The sequence below is a fragment of the Dreissena polymorpha genome, chromosome 2, assembly GCF_020536995.1.
Source record: "Dreissena polymorpha isolate Duluth1 chromosome 2, UMN_Dpol_1.0, whole genome shotgun sequence".
NCBI lineage: Eukaryota > Metazoa > Mollusca > Bivalvia > Myida > Dreissenidae > Dreissena > Dreissena polymorpha.
This window is the reverse complement of record NC_068356.1, coordinates 41,679,656-41,701,364: the sequence shown is the minus strand read 5'-3', so window position 1 is coordinate 41,701,364 and position 21,709 is coordinate 41,679,656. Positions and strand designations below refer to the sequence as shown.

Sequence of the window (21,709 nt, the reverse complement as noted above, 5' to 3'; positions counted from 1 at the left end):
GTAACCTGTTACTTCTTTATTCTGAACTGTGTAATGAAAACAAAAATTAATAAAACTAATAAAACTATAATGAATTACAAACATAACAATATTAACCCTTCCCACTCCCAAGCAAAGCGAAAATGGCAAACAGCATTAAACCAAAACAGCCAGCAAGTAACTCTCGGTCTGTTCAGGTTTTATGCTGTTAGCTGCTTATCAGTAAGGGTTGGAAATGAAGCCTTTAAAACTTATTAAATTTAACTTTCTAAGGGATTACAAATATGTATCTAAGTGGTAAAGGGTTAATCAATAGTCTCTCACATCATATGATCCACTTCATGGGTTTTATGCCATGTGCGTCAAGGGTATCTCCAATCCAGACTGGTCAGGAGCCACCATGTCTGCTAACGAAACCACTAAATCTTGTGTAACTTTATAGCAGGTTTTACAGGCTGACACAAGACCCATTTTAAAATGACAAGGTATATCTTCTCTCTTGATTCTCATTATTAAAACACAAATTTTTGAGAACTACAATACATAGTTACATACCAAATAATTAACATTTGTGCCATGTTCTTTTTCTGAACAAAAGATTGCATAAGCTATTTTGTATAAACTATTTGACCCACTGGGTGTGACCTGTTTTGACCGCAGATATATGAACCTTGTATTATGTTCAATGACACATCTGGACGTCGTAGTTGAACTGACTAGAAATTTCAAAGATGACGATGCAATTATCAACATTATAATAACAGCACCAATTAAAACAGTATAAACAAGAGGGCCAAGATGGCCCTATAGTTCGCTCACCTGTGAGGAGTCGGTTCATTCAATCTTTACCAAATGTCAAACTTGACCTAGATATTGTCCAGACGAACATCCTGGTAAAGTTTCATCATTATTTCATCTGGGAGTCATGATCAATGTACCTATGAAGTTTCATGATCCTAGGCGTAAGCACTCTTGAGTTATCATCCGCAAACCATTTTTCTAAGTTGAGTCACCGTGACCTTGACAGCCATTGTGTGAATATGTTTTTTGGCACTGTGACCTTGACCTTTGACCTAGTGACCTGATAGTCAATAGGGGTCATCTGCGACTCATGATCATTGTACCTATGAAGTTTCATGATCCTAGGCCTAAGCTTTCTTGAGTTATCATCCAGAAACCATTTTACTATTTCAGGCCACTGTGACCTTCACCTTTGACCTAGTAACCTGAAAATCAATAGGGGTCATCTTCGAGTCATGATCAATGTACCTATGAAGTTTCATGATCCTAGGCATAAGCGTTCTTGAGTTATCATCTGGAAACCATTTTACTATTTTGGGTTTTTGGGTCATCGTGACCTTGACCTAGTGACCTGAAAATATGCGAGTCATGATCAATGTACCTATGAAGTTTCATGATCCTAGGCCTAAGCGTTCTTGAGTTATCATCCGGAAACCATTTTACTATATCGGGTCAACGTGAACTTGCCCTTTGACCTAGTGACCTGAAAATCAATAGGGGTTATCTGTGAGTCATGATCAATGTACCTATGAAGTTTCATGATCCTAGGCATAAGCGTTCTTGAGTTATCATCTGGAAACCACTTTACTGCTTTGGGTCACTGTTACCTTGACCTTTGACCTAGTGACCTGAAAATCAATAGGAGTCATCTGAGAGTCATGATCAATGTATCTATGAAGTTTCATGATCCTAGGCCTAAGCGTTCTTGAGTTATCATCCAGAAACCATTTTACTATTCCGGGTCATCGTGACCTTGACCTTTGACCTGAAAATCAATAGGGGTCATCTGCCAGTCATTATCAATGTACCTATGAAGTTTCATGATCCTTGGCATAAGCCCTCTTGAGTTATCATCCGGAAACCATCTGGTCGACGGACGGACCGACATGAGCAAAACAATATACCCCCTCTTCTTCAAAAGGGGGGGGGGGGGGGGGCAAAATAAGAAAACTGGCCCCCTCCCAGCGGCCATGTTATTCAACTTACCGGAACCATTTTTGAACTCAACTCTCGTATCAAGGAAACAAATGTTCTGAGCAAATTTCATGAAAATTGGGCAAAAAATGTGACTTCTACAGTGTTTTTTTCACTGATCCCGACCATTTTCAAACTCGTCCCAGATATCAATAAAACCAATGTTTTGACCAACTTTCATGATTGATGATTGGGCAAAAATTGTGACTTCTAAAGTATTAACAAGGATTCTCTATAGCCAAATAGGGAAAACTGCCAATTTGGGCATGAAATGTGACTTCTACAGTGTTTACAAGGTTTTTCTTTTTTTTGACCTAGTGACCTAGTTTTTGACCCGGCACAACCCAGTTTCGAACTCGGCCGATATTTCATTGGAACAAAGCTTCTGACCAAGTTTCATGAAGATGGGACAAGAAATGTGGCCTATAGTGTTTATGAGCAAATTTTAACGGACAGACGGACAAAGACCGGTCACAAAAGCTAACCTGAGCCATCAGGTGAGCTTAAAATGGTTGGGACAGGAAAAACATAAATGTAGTAAGAGCTTTGTCTAAACTGCAGTCCCCTACCCGATTAAAGTGAGTTCACAAACGCGATCTTCATAGGCGTAAGTGATTTCTGGTAATGGCAGTACGCAGATTTCAGCTTGTATTTAATCCTTTAACCATAGTTATTTCAATTTTGGTTGAATTTTTTGTGTTATCCCTGGATCCATATTTTACATTTCCATAACTATAGCAACCAAAAGTTTTGTTTGACAAAGAAAATATGAAATAACGAGCAAACTCCTCATATTGCCCTCTTTCCACAATGTTTCATGAACAACTTTGCACTTTTTAAGTTTTCACAGGATCCGAATTGGACGGACAAACAGAAATCTGGCCAAATGTAAGCACAAACGGACGTGGATAAACCTAGTCTCCTCTGGTTACCCAGACAAGGGACTCTAATCTCCAAAACGTAGCACATTTAATTTTAAACTAGCATATACCATAAACAACTAATAGTATACATTAAAAACGTTTGCAATTATTAATTCAATTTACATAGTTCAAATGTTTCACAAGTATGTGAGATTATTTTAAAAATTGTTGAAATTCTAAACTGTTCACTGTCTTTCAAATCTGCAAGATGAAGCATATTGTCATAAAGCAGAAGACCTCAGTCTCCCCCAACAACTTCATTGGAACATGGGTTCTCCACAGCAGTCATTCTACCTTGTGCTCTGTGGATTCTTTCATCTAGAGCTATTTCACCTTTCAAACTTTCAACAAGTTTTTTGTTATAGTCTTCCAAAAATTTTCTGTCAAGTTCAAAGCTGTTCTGAACCTTCCTGTCTGAGCAATTAGCAGCAACGACTCTTGAAACTTTTGCATGGAGCTTAGCTTTCATTTTATCATGTTCATTGTCTTTAAAGTCTGCATTTCCAGGGATAACCACCATGATATTGTTCATGTTCTCACCCCGCTTAAAAGTTTTTCCTATTTTCAGGTCCACAACACCGACACTGTTATATTTTGTGTCAGGTGCATGCTGACTCTGACTGTTTTGAAATGCAGGGACAATACAAGTTTTCTCATTTAGCTTACTTTTTGCATCTAATTTCAGTCGGGCATCTACCATATCGCCAGAAATATTGCTTCTTTTGTAATTGACACAACCAGATCTTTCATGTCGGGCAACACATTCATCGTGATGTTGTTTCCCCACTTGATCAACTTTCAGAATCTTTTCGGAGCGGTTGAAACTTCCATCCACTGAAGTATTATGTCGCTTACGACTTGCATTATCAACATTCGAAGTCTGTGTGTTAGATGAGTGTCGCCTTTGTCTCTCAATCTCTGCATCACTCCTCTTCCAAAATGATTCTCTGTTTGAGATAGATCTATGTTCTACTAATCTGTGTTTATCATTTACCCTGCCCTCACAAATAGATCTAATAGAGAGCCTTTGAATATTGTTTTGTTCACTTTCATCAGACCTAGCATGTGCCCCTGAATTTTTCAAAGCAACCCACTTTGAAGCAGTCCCACTCTCTTTGTCTCCTGGTTTTGTAGTCTGATGATTGTATTGTTGGTATTCATTACTATTTACACTCAATGATCGATGTTTTCTTTCATCTGGTATGGTATTTCTTTCTTTTCTACTGTTACTGTGCAAACTACTACTAACACTAGGCCTACATAATATGCTGTCTTTAAATGTGCTCTTTGAGCTGCATGAACTAAACCTTTCAGACCATGACCATTGACTATCGCTGCTTTCTGATGACGATGATCTGTAGGGTCTGTAATTTTTAGACATATTATCTCTGTAAGGATTGCTCCAATGCCTATTTCGTGTTTTCAATTTTCCTGGCTTACTGGAAACCTTACTTTTTGGATGACTGGCAGTTTGGATCTTTGACGCCCTTTGAGGTATTTGGTTTTCAGGGTCATCAAAACTGTCAGTGACGGATACCAACGCCCTTTCTTTCGACGTTTTCAATTCTAGTGTTGCATATTTTCCTGAGTAGGGTGTTTCATATTCCGATGTGTCACTTAATTCTCCATCAGAAATATCTGTCACACTTATGAGTCCTTCAAACTCTGATACATTTTCTTTCACATCAGCATCTTTTGATCTCATGTTTCCAAGACTTTCAATCCCTGCAGCTTCTAAATCCACATCATCTTTCTTAACAATCACTTCATCCAATTTACTTCCATCAACTGCATCATAGCTGGAATCAATCTGTTGCTTATCAGAGTTTTCATTTTGCTTTTTCTGAATAGGCTTTACTATTCCAACTGATGATTTACTGAATGATGTGTTAGCAAAGAATGTGGATCTTTCTACAAACTGGGTTTGATCAAGACCTAAACCATCAAAACTATTGATAATGTTCTGCAATACAGGATTGCGAGTATTTTGATTTCTCACCGACTTTTCTACTGAGTTGGTAATAAGCACAGAAATGGCGTTAATTGAAGTTTTAGTATCATCATGGTCTACAAGGCTTGAAGGCGCGTTTCTCTCCTCCTTTGAAAAACTTCCACCACTATCTATATCACAAAATTCAAGAGCAACGGATTTTTTATCCATCAAATTTTTGTCTACAATAGTAACACTTTGTTCAAGACATGCAGGAGAAGATGTAGCATATTTTGAAACTTCTGTAGTGTCTTTGTTTGTGTTCACTAAATTAGTTTTTACTAATGACCTTTTATCTCCATGGCCTTTCTTACTGCTCAATTCCTGTTCTACCTTCTCAACAATCTTTTTACCCCAAACAGTCTCCATGAACTTGGGCAGTTTGAGTTTGATATCTTTTGTCTTGGCAGAAAAACTTCTTGGGTCTGTTGGTTTGTGCTTACCATCTTTCTTTACTGTTGTTTTGGGAATATGACGTGGTTCTACACCGCCTTTTAGCAGTGTTCGTCCTTCAAAAACTTCATGTAATGTCCTAGTGGGACTTGGAACAGGACTTGGTGCATTATTTATTGCTGTCTCTAAGTCATCATTAGCAGCAATACCATCATCTGAAATTGTTGGAGTAAAACCCATTCCTGTTAAATTATCAAAACGCTGCTTTAAACCTACACCTGTTAGACTATCTCCACCCTGCTTTTTTAACTCCCCTAACATTGTGTTAATTTTAGCCCTATCTTCATCAGTCTTTATAAGTGCCGAGCATTGCTGAATGAGAAGCTCAAAAAGCTTTTCACAACCATTTTCTGATTGCTCAGAGGATTGATCCATGGATGGATTCAGATTGACATGTTCTTGATAAAATCCTGGTGAAGCAGGCCGTACATTGTCATTAACACTGGAATCCCAGATGTACTGCTGGGGATAAACAGAGGTGGCTTTACCAGCAGAGAGAATCAAATCAAACTGTTCTTGAGGAATACATGTTCCAGGTGACTTGAAGTAACTATCAGCAGAATTTATTGGATTTGAACAGGGCGCTTGATATTGCCAGTTTTTATTTTCAGGTACTGTTTGCAGCAATGATGGAACATTTCTGCAAGCACTGACAGTTTCCAACACTTGACTATTGTACTGTGATAATGACGAAGCTTGAAAACTGCCAATTACTGGTAATATGGGATTACAATGCTGTTCGTAGTGAACTGGCTGATGAATATTTTGATATCCATAACCTGCATGTGGTGGGTAAAGAGATCCATGAAAAGTTGGAGATTGCATGGAGGCGTAGGGAAAAACATTTTGATGGTAAAATTGTTGGCCTTCCTGGTCAGAGGCTTTTGTTGGTGCTTTGTTGAATATACCTGCAACTCTTTCATTTGCAACAGTTGCAATTTCTTTATTTTCAGTGTCCTTTTTTATTGGTAATAACTCATCTAAAGGGCAGCTTGATGCAGGCACTATAACATACTGCTTCTTTTTCTTTTCCTCTCTTTGCTTTGTAAGTTTTCTACAGATTTTGGTATTAAGAATATTTTGAGTTGAATACGAAACTTTGTTTTTTACAGTTTTGGGGCATGGTGTTCCAAGGTCATGTTTGTTCCACTGCGTCTTTTGTGTTTTTTCAGTTTCTTCACATGGTTCTATGCAAGGTATATTCACACAATTATTGGCCACATTTTTTTCAATGTTAATGGAACTGGATTGCTGGTATTTTAGTTCATTTTGCAGTGTTTGAACTTTTTTCTTCAACATTTCAATTGTATTGCTTTGCTTGCTTTGTTTGATAGATGGGACTGCATACTCTGGTTCCCTGCCTCTAATTGCCAATGAACATTCAGGATCCTTATCCTGCTGCACATATCCACTAAGTTGCGTATTATAACTTTCATATTTCATATCAATACTCTGTGTTTCATACTTGACTAGACTTCCTGAAGTTTGACAAACTGTTTCATTTTGTTTTGTTTCACTAGATTCAGTTGAAATCTCACAAATAGCAACAATGATTTTATCTTGTGGACCAGTCACTTCAGATTCATCAACATCTGAAAGATTATCCGAATCGTGCTCACAACTTTCATCCAACTCTACAGAGACTGGCTTACCAAAATGTGTACTTTCTGCTTCATCAGTTTTATACTCAGATGACTGACTACTTACACATTTCAAACAAGAGCGCGAGTCGTCATATTTTTGTGCTTCACCTTTGTCACTTACAAACTCTTTAGCAGATTTTTTCTTTTCAATTATTAATTTGAAATCTTTCTGCCAATCTTCATTTAAATCTTCATCTTGGTCATCATCATCACTGGTGCTGTATACAATACTGGTTCCCCCTCTCCCAAAACTAAATCCTGCTGTACTGGAGTACTGGGTAGAGTTTTTTCCAAGCAGCCTAGCAAGCAGCTGCTTGTCCTCCAAGGCAATCTGTTCATCATCACTGTTGTCAGAATCTGGAGCAACGATCTGCGCAAATCTTGTTGACAAGGACATTGTTGGTAAGGTAACAACCTCAGCCTGAAACAAATTCCATTATTTATAGGGTTTTCAATATGCCTTGTTCTGACAAATCTAAATATTGGCAAATTTAAGGAAGATCATTAATTTATTTGCATTGTACAGGTCTACAAATGGGTATTTTTTTTTTTGGGGGGGGGGGGGGGGGGGGTAAGTATTTGACCTTAACTTTCCTTGTATTATTATTCCTAATATTTATATAAGGACTTGAAACATAACTTCTCTCAGTTATATGTCTTGAACTTAACATTGAATCAAACAAATTTCAATGTATTCAGGTAAATACGTTAAGAACATAAGTGCAAAGATTTTGGTAGCGCAGCTGTCTAACACAATATTTGACAAACACAATATATCCATTCAAACATTTAACAATAATTATAAATATCCTAAAAGAAGTCCTGAATTAATGAATCCTAAAACTGCAGGATCTATTTTGAAAGTACTCTTTGTACACATCATTATTACTTGGGTGAAAAAGTCCAAACTATGCAAACCCCAAAAAACAAGAGCTGCGTCTGTGAAACACAATTCCCCCTACTGCACTTTGAAGCCACATATCAGCTATATCAAAATTGAAAACATCATGACAAAGTTACGGTCCATTGACTTTTGACAAAGTTACAGGACATAGAAAGTATCTAAAACCGTTTAATATTAAAACAAGAGCACCGCATAATGGGTGCCACGCTCGGCTGCGAAAGCTTGTCAGAATTAATTTATTTATTTTTAGAGGTCACAGTGACCTTGACCTTTGACCTAGTGACCCAACAAGAGATGTGTTTGTCAGAAACACAATGTCCCCTACTGCCCTGCTTTGAAATAAAATTTCTATTTATCATTTGGCAGGTATAGAAATCATCTTCCTTTAAAGCTTATTACTTGGATTTTGTCAAATCCAACCGGGTGGGGGGGAGGACAATCAAAAATAACCTTAAGTCAGACATCACCGACAACCTAGGCCTCTGGTTTATCAAAGAGATGATAGCCAGAGTTGATCATGTATCTATGGACATAAGTTCACAGGTATGTAATGAACATGAAAGAATTGATAATTATATCATTTAAAAAAAAACTTTGCCAAATCAATCATTTGAGTTAAAATAATGAAAATAATAAATCTGTTCAGTAACTGTGAAAAGAACTTCAATTCTTGGTAAGGAAATATATAATATGACATTTATAATTAAATAAATTACTTCCCTTTAAAATAATTGTCTCTAACAAATCTCTATTTTTAGTAGCAAATAATTAAAAGCCACTACCGTGACTGAAGATTCACCACTCACAATGTGCAGCTCCATGAGATACACATGCATGCCAAATATATAAAGTGGCTATGTTCAATATTGAATAATTATCTCCCTTTAAAGCTTATTACTTCCCTTAAATTTGTATTTTGTACCGTAGACTTTGAAGGATGACCTTGACTTTTTACTTTGATGTGTTTGTCAGAAACACAATGCCGCCTACTGCACCGCTTTGATGTATTTAACAACAAGGGCTGTTTGTAAAACATGCATGCCCCCCCATATGGGCTCTCCGTTGTAGTTTAATGATCCTAGCCATAAGCGTTCTTGAGTTATCATCCGGAAACCATTTTACTATTTTGGGTCACTGTGACCTTGACCTTTGACATAGTGACCTTAAAATCAATAGGGGTCAACTGCGAGTCATGATCAATCTACCTATCAAGTTTCATGATCCTAGGCCTAAGCGTTCTTGAGTTATCATCCGGAAACCATTTTACTATTTCGGGTCACCGTGACCTTGACCTTTGACCTAGTGACCTCAAAATCAATAGGGGTCATCTGCAAGTCATGATCAATGTACCTATGAAGTTTCATGATCCTAGCCCCAAGCGTTCTTGAGTTATCATCCGGAAACCACCTGGTGGACGGTCCGACCGACATGTGCAAAGCAATATACCCCCTCTTCTTCGAAGGGGGGCTTAAAAATATATACGTGGGCTAGTCAGATAACTATGGCCATTTAAAATTTATTATTTCCCTTGACTGTGTTTTTTCGATCCTAGACCTTGAAGGATGATGTTCACCTTGCAATTTTACCACTCAAAATGTGCAGCTCCATGAGATATACATGCATGCCAAATATCAAGTTGCTATATTCAATATTTAACAAGATATGTGTTTGTCAGAAACACTATGTCCGCTTTTGCGCTGCTTTGAAGCTATATATTTGACCTTTGACCTTGAAGGATGACCTTGACCTTTCACCACTAAAAATGTGCAGCTCCATGAGATACATATGCATGCCAAATATCAAGTTGCTATCTTCAATATTGCAAAAGTTATTTCAAATGTTAAAGTTGGCGCAAACCAACCAACAGACCAACCAACCAACCAACAGACAGGGCAAAAACAATATGTCCCCCACTATAGTGGTGGGGGACATAAAAAGTTATGGCCAATGTTAAGGTTTTAGCACGACGCCTACGGCGGACAGCAGATGGCGGACGACAAGCTGGCTATGACAATAGCTCGGGTTTTCTCCGAAAACAGCTGAGCTAAAAATGTAAGTCCAAAGCTCATAACCTCGCCAAAAATCAATGGACCAGAACAAAACTCACACTTCATCTGTAAGTCATATAGATAGAGTAAGACTCGCCAAAAAACAGCTAAAGTATTGAAGCATTTTGTAAAAGACCTCAGGAAATGGGGGTTTTTAAAGCGAAAATTGCCCATAACTTTGCCTGAAATCAATGGTCTGGAACAAAACTCACACTTCATCTGTAAGTCATATAGGTAGAATCACACACTCAGCTGAAAATCTGAAAGGGTTTTGAAGATAAAACTCTGGAAAACAGTCATTACAGAGAAAATCTCAAAGTCCTACAGGGTTTTTTTTTGCCCGATTTTATAGCCGAAATTCGGCTATGTTCCCTATCCCAAAAAGTATACTTTTTTCCCAAAATTTGGCAAAAAATTCCCAATTTCCAAAAAAAACAAAAAAAAAACAAAAACATTTTTTCTTTTTTTTTTTTTTTTTTTATAGAAAGAAGTCTTATGTGTATTTTATCTCATTGTAATTCAATTACATCTAACAAAGTATTATATGATTTTTTTCTTTTAATTTGAATGATTGTAAAGAGTTATATCAAATTTAGTATCTCCCTAATCAGTGGACTTTTCGTGTGGAAAAAAAGGCTAATGAATTTATTTTCCCAATTTCATGAAAATGCCGATAAAATTCCCAATTCCAAAGCCATGGGCTATCTTCCCAAAAAGTGGAAACAAAACCCTGTCCTATGTCCATAACTTCACCAAAAATCAAAATCAATTGACCAGAACAAAACTCACACTTTAAGTCATGCAGGCATACTCACATACCAAACATCAGCAAAATATCTGAGCATATTGCTAAAGTCCAAGGCCCATAACTTCCCCAAAAATCAATTCACAGGAAAAAAACTCACACTTCATCAGTAAGTCATGTAGGTAGACTCACAAAACAAAAATTAACTTAATATCTGAAAGCGTTTCTTAAAAAAAAAATCCAGAAAACTGTTAAAAAAGGCCCATAACTTCCTCAAAAATCAATGGACTGGAAAGAAATTCACACCTCATCCCTAAATCATTTAGGCAGACTTGCATGCCAGAAATCAGCTAAATATCAGACAGAATTTTGTTAAAAACCTAAAAAAAACAGTCATTATAGAGAAAATTTCAAAGTCCAAGGCCCATAACTTCGCCAAAAATCAATGGACCGGAACAAAACTCACACATTATCTGAAAGTTATGTAGGTAGACTCACATACAAAAAATCATTAAAACACCTGAAAGCGTTTCATAAAAATACCCTCCGGAAAACGGTTATAGATGAATTTTCAAAGTCAAAGGCAAATAACTTCGCAAAAAAATCAATGGAGCAGAACGAAGCTCACAATTTATCTGTTAACCATGTAGGTTGATGCACATACCAAAAATCAATTTTAAATCAGCAAAATATCTGAAAGCTTTTCGAAACAAGAGGCCCATGAGGGCCTGAATCGCTCTACTGGCTGGAATCAATAGGGCTCAAGCCCTTGATAGCAGTCTTGGAATTAATTTTTTTTAGGCACTAGCCCAGTCGGCTACCAGCTTGGAAATTTCACTAGCCCATATCAATTTCAACTAGCCCGAAATAAAAGTTATAATTCTCTTACATTTGTAACTATGTTTGTATTGAACAAGCATAGAACAATAAAGATTAAACAAATAAACACTTGATTCTGTTTTATTCACAGTTAATGTCTGACAAAAAATTTAACACAAGGTCTCCAGACATCTCCATTCCATCATGATCATTGTCTGAGTCACTGACATCCAGGTCTGACATGTCAGGTATGCTCTTAAAGGCTGCCTGAAAACAAAAACAATGTTATAACATGAAATAAATTTTCCACTCAAATATCTGAAAAAAGTAAATGCGATGTCAAACTAGCCTGTGCATAAGAAGTAGAACAAGAAGATAACCGTTTTGCCCTAACTGTTGAGTCTTCTTAATCAAAAACGACATTTGTAGCAGTAGTTCCATTGCCTAAGCCACATCTGTTTTGTCGCGGATTGTACCAGCATCTAAAATGCAGAATGATAACACATTTGAATTTAATGTCAGGATTTGTTTCTTGACAGATTAACTTTATCTGTTAAAAACTATACTTGTAAGTTAGAGCATGATATTTAATGGCATGTTGTTTTTTTACATTACATATGAAATGCACTTACCAGCCAGTCAGAAACGCTGGCTCAGAATAAAAGTCCCCGATACAAAACGAAGCCATGACCTATTATTTTTCCGTAACAGTTGGCATTTTGGTTTCATTGACTGTTCATAATTTTTGTTGCAACCTTCATTGCCATTGTACAGTTGATGTTTGTGCGTTGCGCCCTCAAAATATCGCAGAAAAGACATTAAAACAAATCTATCACCGCGAGTTCTCCAATAATAATAGTTATAGCGGCTCGCGAGATTGACTTACAACGCTGTTCGATAAGCGTCTAACCAATGATTGCTCAAGGGAAATAACAAATGCAGTTTTGAATAACATCTATATGAATCTATTTCGGACATGTTACTGAGTTCGGACACAAAAAATGCACTCGACCGACCGGGCTACCGGCTTGGAATTTTCACTCGACCGACGCAAAAATCACTTGACTCGGTCGACGGTCAAGTGGGTTACGTCCAAGACTGCTTGATAGTATGAACAATCTGAGTAAGTTTTAAATAAACAGACCCAAAATGGGAAATTTATCGCATTAACAAGAAGAAACGTAAAATTTAAACTTCAAATGGCTCCTTTTCAACAATAAGTTGGACAAATTTTCTTCACTCTCAATGGGGTTCTGGCTTTTGATGATATAAAACATCCATTGAAGTTTCAAAAGGATAGAACTTTATATGTAAACAAACAAGAAATGTGTTTGTCGGAAACACTATGTCCCCTTCTGCGCCGCTTTGATTTTTTTTTTACCTTTGACCTTGAAGGATGACATTGACCTTTCACCACTCAAAATGTGCAGCTCCATGAGATACACATGCATGCCAAATATGAAGTTGCTATCTTCAAAGTTGGCAAAATGTTAAAGATTTTCATTTTTTTCTCAAATTCAAGGGGAGATAATTCTGGACTTATAACTCTGATATTGCTCATTTTCAATAGGGTTTGACTCATCATTCAGATAAAGACACTGTGCAAGTTAGGAAATGATTGGATGAAAACTGTGGACTTTATTTTGTAAACAAGCCTTATTTCACAATTTTCTCAAATTCAAGGGGAGATAATTCTGGACTTTTTACTCTGATGTAACCCATTTTCAATAGGGATCGAGCCCTCATTAATATAAAGACACTGAACAAGTTTGAAAAGAATTGGATGAACTGTGGACTTTATCGCGTGAACAAGAAAAAGTCTAACACACGCACAGACGACGGAAACCACGCCATTGAGTGATTGATGTATTTCGGTATGGAATACACATACATGGACATTTAAAACAACATGTATAATACAGAATAGTAGAACACATGAGAATAAATAAACCATGACATGCACACCAAACACCAAGGATAACACAAAAAAGACTCGCCATGACATAAGCTCTTAAGGCCTTCAGCCAGTAGAGCTAAAAAACAACTCAGAAAACCATTATGATAAGACAAATCCAAGGCCCATAACTTTGCCAAAAATCAATGGACTGAAACGATACTCACACTTTATCTGTAGGCCATGAAGGTAGACTCACATACAAAACAAGATGTGTTTGTCCCCCTCCATATATTTGACCCTTGACCTTGAAGGATGACCTTGACCTTTCACCATTTAAAATATGCAGCTCCATGAGATACACCTGCATGCCAAATATGAAGTTGCTATCTTCAATATTGCAAAAGGTATCGCAAATGTTAAAGTTTGACGCAAACAAACCAACAAACCAACAGACAGTGCAAAAACAATATGCCCCCCAAGTAAAGACTGGGACACATAACAAGAGCTGTCAGAAGACATCGCGCTCGACTATTCGAGTGCTTGACAGTATAACGTAAGCCATCATGGGGTAATTGTTCATATTCAATAATTGGAGTGAGAGGGGGGTATAATGTGGGGTGTGGTAATTTATTAGATGTTTAAAAAAAAATTGGGGGGGGGGGGGGGTAAGGGGTAGGGGGGGATAGGGGGGTGGGGGTGAGAGGGGGGTATAATGTGGGGTGTAATTTATTAGATGATGTTTAAAAAAAATAAATAATGCGTTTGTCAGAAACACGATGTCCCCTTCTGCACCGCTTGGAATTTAAATAAAAAAATTACCTTTGACCTTCAAGGATGACCTTGACCTTTCACCACTCAAATGTGCGACTCCATGAGATACACTTGCATGCCAAATATCAAGTTGGTATCTTCAATATTGCCGAAGTATTCATAAAATGAGCAATTTTGGCCACATATATTTGACCTCTGACCTTGAAGGATGACCTTGACCTTACACCACTCAAAATGTGCAGCTCCATGAGATACACATGCATGCCAAATATCTATTGCTATCTTGAATATTGAAAAAGTTATTGCAAATGTTACAATTTGAGCAAACAGACCTACAGACCAACGTACAGACCAACAGACAGGGCAAAAACAATATGTCCCCCACTATAGTGGGTGGGGGACATAAAAATTAGCTAAATATCTGAAAGAGTTTTGTAAAAAACCTCCGGAAATGGTTATTATAGAAATAAAGAAGTCCAAGGCCTAAAAAACAATGGACCAGAACGAAACTCCAATTCATCTGTACGTCATGTAGTTAGACTTACACACCAAATATCAGGTCAATATTATGAAAGTCTTTAGGGTAAGTCTGTAAAATGGAATGCCAGACGAACAGTGCACCTGCTATATGCCCACCAAAATTACCAGAGTTTTTTTGCTACCATCTTGGCGAGGGCCCTTTGAATTGGGAAAAATCAAATAGTTTTGACTCAAATTGCAAAAAATTAAATGTTTTTTAAAGCCTCTATAACGCTCAAAATCAACGAAAATTAGTAAAGTATTTCGTAAAATAAGGTTAACACCTAAACAATCAGTGTTCCTTTTAGCAATAGCCAAAATTTCAACGCTAGATGACGTAGATGTGGTATGATTACATAGATTTTTGTAGATACAAAATGCTAGTTTTTATTTATTTGTGGCCACAATAAATTCCATGTTAATTTCCTGCGAATATATCTATTCATACGACACACAAACACTAAAATGGTACCATATAAAAACCATAATGAAAACGAGCATTTTGTATCCACAAACATCTATTTTACCAGACCACATCTGGTGTTGAAATTTCGGCAATTGTCATAAGAAACAATGATTTTTCATTGTTTAGCTTTATTTTACGAAATATTGTACGAAATTTTCGTTGATTTTGAATAGTAATGTTACTTTAATACTTTAAAATTGAGAATAAAATTGTTTTCAATATTTAAATTACTAAGATTCAACTTATAGAGCAGCAGCTGAACAGAAAAAGAAACTAAATGTTGCCATTTATTAACTTTTATATGTGGAAACCTTCAATTGGGAGATTTGTGAGTCATATATGTACACTTTTTGATCATAGGAATTGGGGTGAATTTCATCTCCAAATTTGACACACACACACACAAAAACACTGATTACAACCAAGTTTTGTGATAATTTAATGCCGGAGTTAAAAAGCAGACATGGTAAATTTTGCATTTTTTTTAATTCAAGGGCCATAATTAAGAAGTGATTTATATGATCTGGCTGGTTATCAAACTTTGCTGAGATTTTATATTTATAAACATAACAACCAATTTTCAAGATGATCCAACTTAAACTTTTAGTTATTGAGCTGATATTGTTGTGGATGCCACCCAACCGCCCGCCATGGGTTTTCCCATAACTTGTAACAAATGTTTGTAAAATAGGATACAGAATTGTAAAAGGTACATCTCAGTGATATTTTTACAAGTTTTCTCATTTGAGTCCTTGAACTCGATAACTTGCAAATCTATGAGTCTCTGAATTGGAAGAATGAGTCCAAATATTAAACGATATTTTTTTTTATAGAAATTTCAATGCATTTTTGGGACTCGCATAATTCGAAACTTTGCATCCCCAGAGGTTTTTGTGAGTCCACGACGCAGGACTAGCAGGTAAAACAAGAGCACCGCATAACGGGTGCAAAAGCTCGGCTGCGAAAGCTTGTCAGAATTTTTTTATTTTTTTTAAGAGGTCACAGTGACCTTGACCTTTGACCTGGTGACCCTAAATTGGGTGTGGCATGTAGAACTTATCAAGGTGCAACTACATATGAAGTTTCAAAGTTGTAGGTGGAAGCACTGTGATGTTAGAGGCAAAGTTAAAGTTTTATATTAGAGGTCACAGTGACCTTGAGCTTTAACCTAGTGACCCAAAAATGGGTGTGGCGTGTAGAAGTCATCAAGGTGCATGTACATATGAAGTTTCAAAGTTGTAGGTGGAAGCACTATGATGTTAGAGGCAAAGTTAAAATTTTATATTAGAGGTCACAGTGATCTTGACCTTTGACCTAGTGACCCAAAAATTGGTGTGGCGCGTAAAGCTCATCGAGGTGCATGTACATATGAAGTTTCAAAGTTGTAGGTGGAAGCACTATGATGTTAGAGGCAAAGTTAAAGTTTTATATTAGAGGTCACAGTGACCTTGACCTTTGACCTAGTGATCCAAAAATGGGTGTGGCGTGAAGAACTCATCAAGGTGCATGTACATATTTAGATTCAAAGTTGTAGGTGGAAGCACTTTAACTTTAGAGGCAATGTAAAGGTTTTAGCATGACGCCCGGACGGCGGACGGCAAGGAGACTATGACAATCAGGGTTGTCATTATGATTGTAAACAAAGGATTATTTTGGAATAGTAACCGATTCGGCCGAGGGTCAAGGCCCTTGTAGGGGGATCAGGGGGGCAAAGCCCCCCGACAGAAAACGATATCTAGACATTTTAGGGTAAAAAAACTGCTATTCTCAGAGCATAAAAAGTTACAAGAGTTCCGCGGTCGGAGATGACCGCATTGAAGCCGGATTTTTTATTTAAATGACAGGAAAGTACCTTTCGTGTTTTTGTCAATGCAATACTTAAATTACTGAAATATTGTTCAAAGGTCAAAATGAAATGTAAGTACTTTTCAAGGCATGAGCAAACCTTGTGTTATGTTTTGAATGCATGCATATACATGAACAACAATAACATTTAAGGTCACAAATATGAACTTGAATTGACAATTAGGAAAGTTTGATCTCAATTTTTTTATTTTTTAACATTTTTACATTCAAGGTCACGGTGACCTTGACCTTGAAATGACCAGTGGTCATCTACTAGTTCTGGCCAACCTTCATATCAAGTTTGAAGACTCTAGGTCTAAGCATACCAAAGTATTAACAACTTTAACATATTTACATCCAAGGTCACAGTGACCTCGACCTTCAAATGAATGACCTTGAAATGACCAGTGGTCATCTAAGTGTGCTTGCAAACCTTTACGTCAAGTTTGAGATTCTAGGTCCAAGCATACCAAAGTTATAACAATTTTAACATTTTAACATTGAAGGTCACAGTGACCTTGACCTTCAAATGAATGACATTGAAATGAGCAGTGGTGATCTTCTAGTACTGGCCAACCTTTATGTCAAGTTTGAAGACTCTAGGTACAAGCATACCAAAGTTATAACATGGAATAAGAACTTTAACATTTTTACCTACCAAAGTTATAAGAACTTTAACATTTTTACATTCAAGGTCACAGTGACCTTGACCTTAGAATGAATGACCTTGAAATGACCAGTGGTCATCTAAGTGTGCTTGCAAACCTTCATGTCAAGTTTGAAGACTCTATGTCCAAGCATACCAAAGTTATAACAATTTTAACATTTTAACATTTAAGGTCACAGTGACCTTGACCTTCAAATGAATGACATTGAAATGACCAGTGGTCATCTTCTAGTACTGGCCAATCTTTATTTCAAGTTTGAAGACTCTAGGTACAAGCATACCAAAGTTATAACATGAAATAAGAACTTTAACATTTTTACATTCAAGGTCACAGTGACCTTGACCTTCAAATGAATGACCTTGAAATGTCCAGTGGTTACTTACTAGTTCTGGCCAACCTTCATGTCAAGTTTCAAGACTCTAGGTCCAAGCATACCAAAGTTATAACAACTTTAACATTTTTACATTCAAGGTCACAGTGACCTTGACCTTCAAATGAATGACCTTGAAATGTCCAGTGGTTACTTACTAGTTCTGGCCAACCTTCATGTCAAGTTTCAAGACTCTAGGTCCAAGCATACCAAAGTTATAACAACTTTAACATTTTTATATTGAAGGTCACAGTGACCTTCACCTTCAAATGAATGACCTTGAAATGACCAGTGGTCATCTGTTAATCCTGGCCAACCTTCATGTCAAGTTTGAAGACTCTAGGTCCAAGCATACCAAAGTTATACCATGAAATAAGAACCAGGGGACAAAAATACCACTCGTCCGCTCGTATTGACGAGTGAAATCTTGAAAGGACGAGTGAATTTTCCTAAAGCTCTCGTCCTACAGGACGAGTGAAAAAAACTGATGTTAAAATATGTATATTCTGACCAGAAAGACTCGTTTTCATTAAATAAAATCATTTTCTTAAAGCATATCTATTCCAAAAGTAGAATGCGAATGAACCGGAAATTGTAATTGTAAATTTCAAACAGCAGTAGCGCGTTGTTATGCGAGACTGTTTCCCGAGTAAATATTGGCTTTTTGGTATAAACTTTGCGCGTCCATGTTGACAGGGAACTATCCGACTGCATTCACTGTTAGTATTGATCTTTAAAGAATTTTTTAATCGTGAAGTACGGTTTGAAACCAGTCTGAATTTCGTCTGAAAAATGTCTGACATACAAGTGTTCTTTAAAGTTGGCGGAAGCGATGTTCAAACGTCCGAAACAGAAAGCACGCGAGTCTTCATTTAGTTATTTTGTGTTCCTCATAAATAAAGTAGATCTAACTTATTTCACTGCTAAACATTTCTTTTGTGATCAGCTGGCATGAATAACTGAGTAAGCAGCATTTTAGCAGTGATATAGGAAACTGTATTAGTCATATCAGCAATCTTTATTTCACACATACTTTGAAGGACAAGTGCATGTGTTTGCAGGACGAGTGAAAATCTTTATGCACTTGTCCTGCAGGACGAGTGCAGTTTAGAAATATTTTTGTCCCCTGAGAACTTTAACATTTTTACATTCAAGGTCACAGTGACCTTGACCTTCAAATGAATGACCTTGAAATGACCAGTGGTTACTAACTAGTTATGGCCAACCTTCATGTCAAGTTTCAAGACTCTAGGTCCAAGCATACCAAAGTTATAACAACTTTAACATTTTTTATATTGAAGGTCACAGTGACCTTGACCTTCAAATGAATGACCTTGAAATGACCAGTGGTCATCTGTTAATCCTGGCCAACCTTCATGTCAAGTTTGAAGACTCTAGGTCCAAGCATACCAAAGTTATACCATGAAATAAGAACTTTAACATTTTCGAGCACGCCGCCCGCCCCCCCCGCCCGCCCCCCCCCGCCCCCCCGCCCGCCCGACAACATCAATCTATAAGCCGAGATTTTTTTGAAAAAAATCCGGCTAAAAATGAGGTCTAAAAAGAATAGTTTTTTTTTTAGATTTTCGAATTTTTAGTATACTGTTCAATGTAAAAACATATAACATTGATAGATCTTTGCATGTTCCAATTCTATCCATTACCCGATAATCCAGTATTATTACGATTTCTTTTTTTTCAAAACCAAATTACGGCCAATATTGACAATGAATGTCGTCCGCCATTTAACGCACATGCATATACAAATTGAATTGTGGGATTGGGGAATTTCCATTGAACATGCGTGAATCACGTGACGCGATTTGAGAGCATTGAGAAATCGTTATATTTAGTACTTACGACAAATCAACGACTCAATCTAAACTGTTACATGTACCTCCTTTCAGAAAAGCTTGCAAAAGTAAAAGTTAATTTCTGAGAATAAAAACGAGTCTTTCTTTAAATTTTACCGAGTACTTTTCATTCCGGATCGTGATATAACTTGTCAGGTCATTCACACATGTAGACCTATATGTATGCATAGTTTGGCAATCTCAAAACATGTTATTTACCTACTTATTACATTATGTGTTATGACCATTTGTATAACAAAATGCATTATTTAATTGAAGTATTTTCAAATGCGTATAATTAAATGTGTTCTCCAAAATCATTTACAGATTTCATTATTCACGGAAAATTAAGAAAATTCTAGCAACAGAGACTCATTTCTCGTGTTTTCGTGTACTAATGAAAATCATGCCAAAATTAAACTTCATATATAACATCACGTCATTCTTCCCCGGGGAAAGCGTGGACTTTAATATTTAGATGCTGAATAACAACTTCGTAGCGCAGAGGTCGCTAATATCTTTTATTTTGGTAGAAAATCGAAGAGCATATTTTAATATGTGGAAACCGTTTCTCTTAAGTCTCTACAGTGCTACATTTGTTGAGATACGGTCAGTAATAATCTGTGAAATGTACAGCTATTTGATACAGTTTCACGTGGGGTTGGCGTGTATTCGGGTGCCTGAGCGCTGATTGGTTGACATGCTTACCAAGAAGAATTTGATTGACAGCTGGAAAAATTAATATTGGCCACTCCTGAGAAATTCATTGAAAACAGTAGCTCGGAGTTAATGGACTGACTGAATGACCGGGCGTCGCTCTACTATACTACGGATATTCCTCGTCATTTTTTGTCGGTTTTCGTGATCAAAACTTCCAATCGCAATTTTAAAGATTCGGGAAAATTAACCTATTTTCTGGCGATTTTAAACAATGAATTCGATCAGCAATCGGTTAATAATGACAACCCTGAACAATACCTCAGATTTTCTCCGAAAACAGCCGAGCTAAAAATCACTGACATCTATAAAAAAATTACCTTCAATTGTATTCAGAAATAACATGTGATGACAAAAATATCTAAAGGACACAACGGGTCACAACACAACAACAGTACTAAATGTCCGAAAGAATCAACACAAATGAAGATAATAAATTCATTTTTCTAGTTAAAATGAAATAAAAGTAAAGGAATAAAATTGGTTTCAAACACCAAATAAACTATGTTATAACAAGTTTTTTAACGAAAATTTAAAAGTATATACAACTACCTTTACTTCTGATTTAAGGTTACATTCCAAATAAAAACAGCAATTTATCTTCTATGGGGTTAAATATTAGGATAACAAGAGCACCGCATAACGGGTGCCACGTTCGGCTGCGTGTGCAGTTTTGAATAAATGAAAGCTTGTCAGATTATTTTTTTTTAGAGGTCACAGTGACCTTGACCTTTGACCTAAGGCATACATGCCATATGTCCCGGATTGTCCGGGACAGTCCCGGAAATGAAGAGCTTGTCCCGCTGTCCCGGAAATCTGTCAAATGTCCCGGAATTTACAAAATCCATATATACATGTACCTTATCTTAACTGCACCTCGAATCTGTGTATATCTTCAGCGTCTCCATGACAATGCCTACCCGAATAGGCAGACAACGCTACGTGTCAAAATCGATCAATTAACAGGGGTCCTGTTATCATATCGATTGTCTCACGTTCGCGGTGAAACCGAAAAGGCGGCATTGTTTAATGTGGTTGTTAATTGACTTTACAACGTCATTATTTCCCGCTGCGTAAGGGTAAAGGATAGTTGTTCACACATCT

At 36.9% G+C, this 21,709-nt stretch overlaps 1 protein-coding gene across 2 annotated transcripts in view; it reads right to left on the bottom strand.

Annotated features, from left to right (window-relative positions):
* Position 1: 1 nt before the first annotated feature.
* Positions 2-21,709, bottom strand: part of LOC127866738 (uncharacterized) — a 22,741-nt gene continuing 1,033 nt past the window's right edge. The window contains exons 2-3 of one of the 2 annotated variants that reach the window (XR_008043087.1): positions 1,608-7,404; positions 2-1,462 (exon numbers count right to left, since the gene is read on the bottom strand). Coding sequence is in view for 1 of the 2 variants with exons in the window: in XM_052407498.1 (XP_052263458.1) it covers positions 3,136-7,380 (4,245 nt within the window). In the remaining variant the exon portion in view is untranslated. Of the gene's footprint in view, positions 7,405-21,709 lie in introns of both variants that reach the window. The other variant, XM_052407498.1, reaches the window with a different exon arrangement.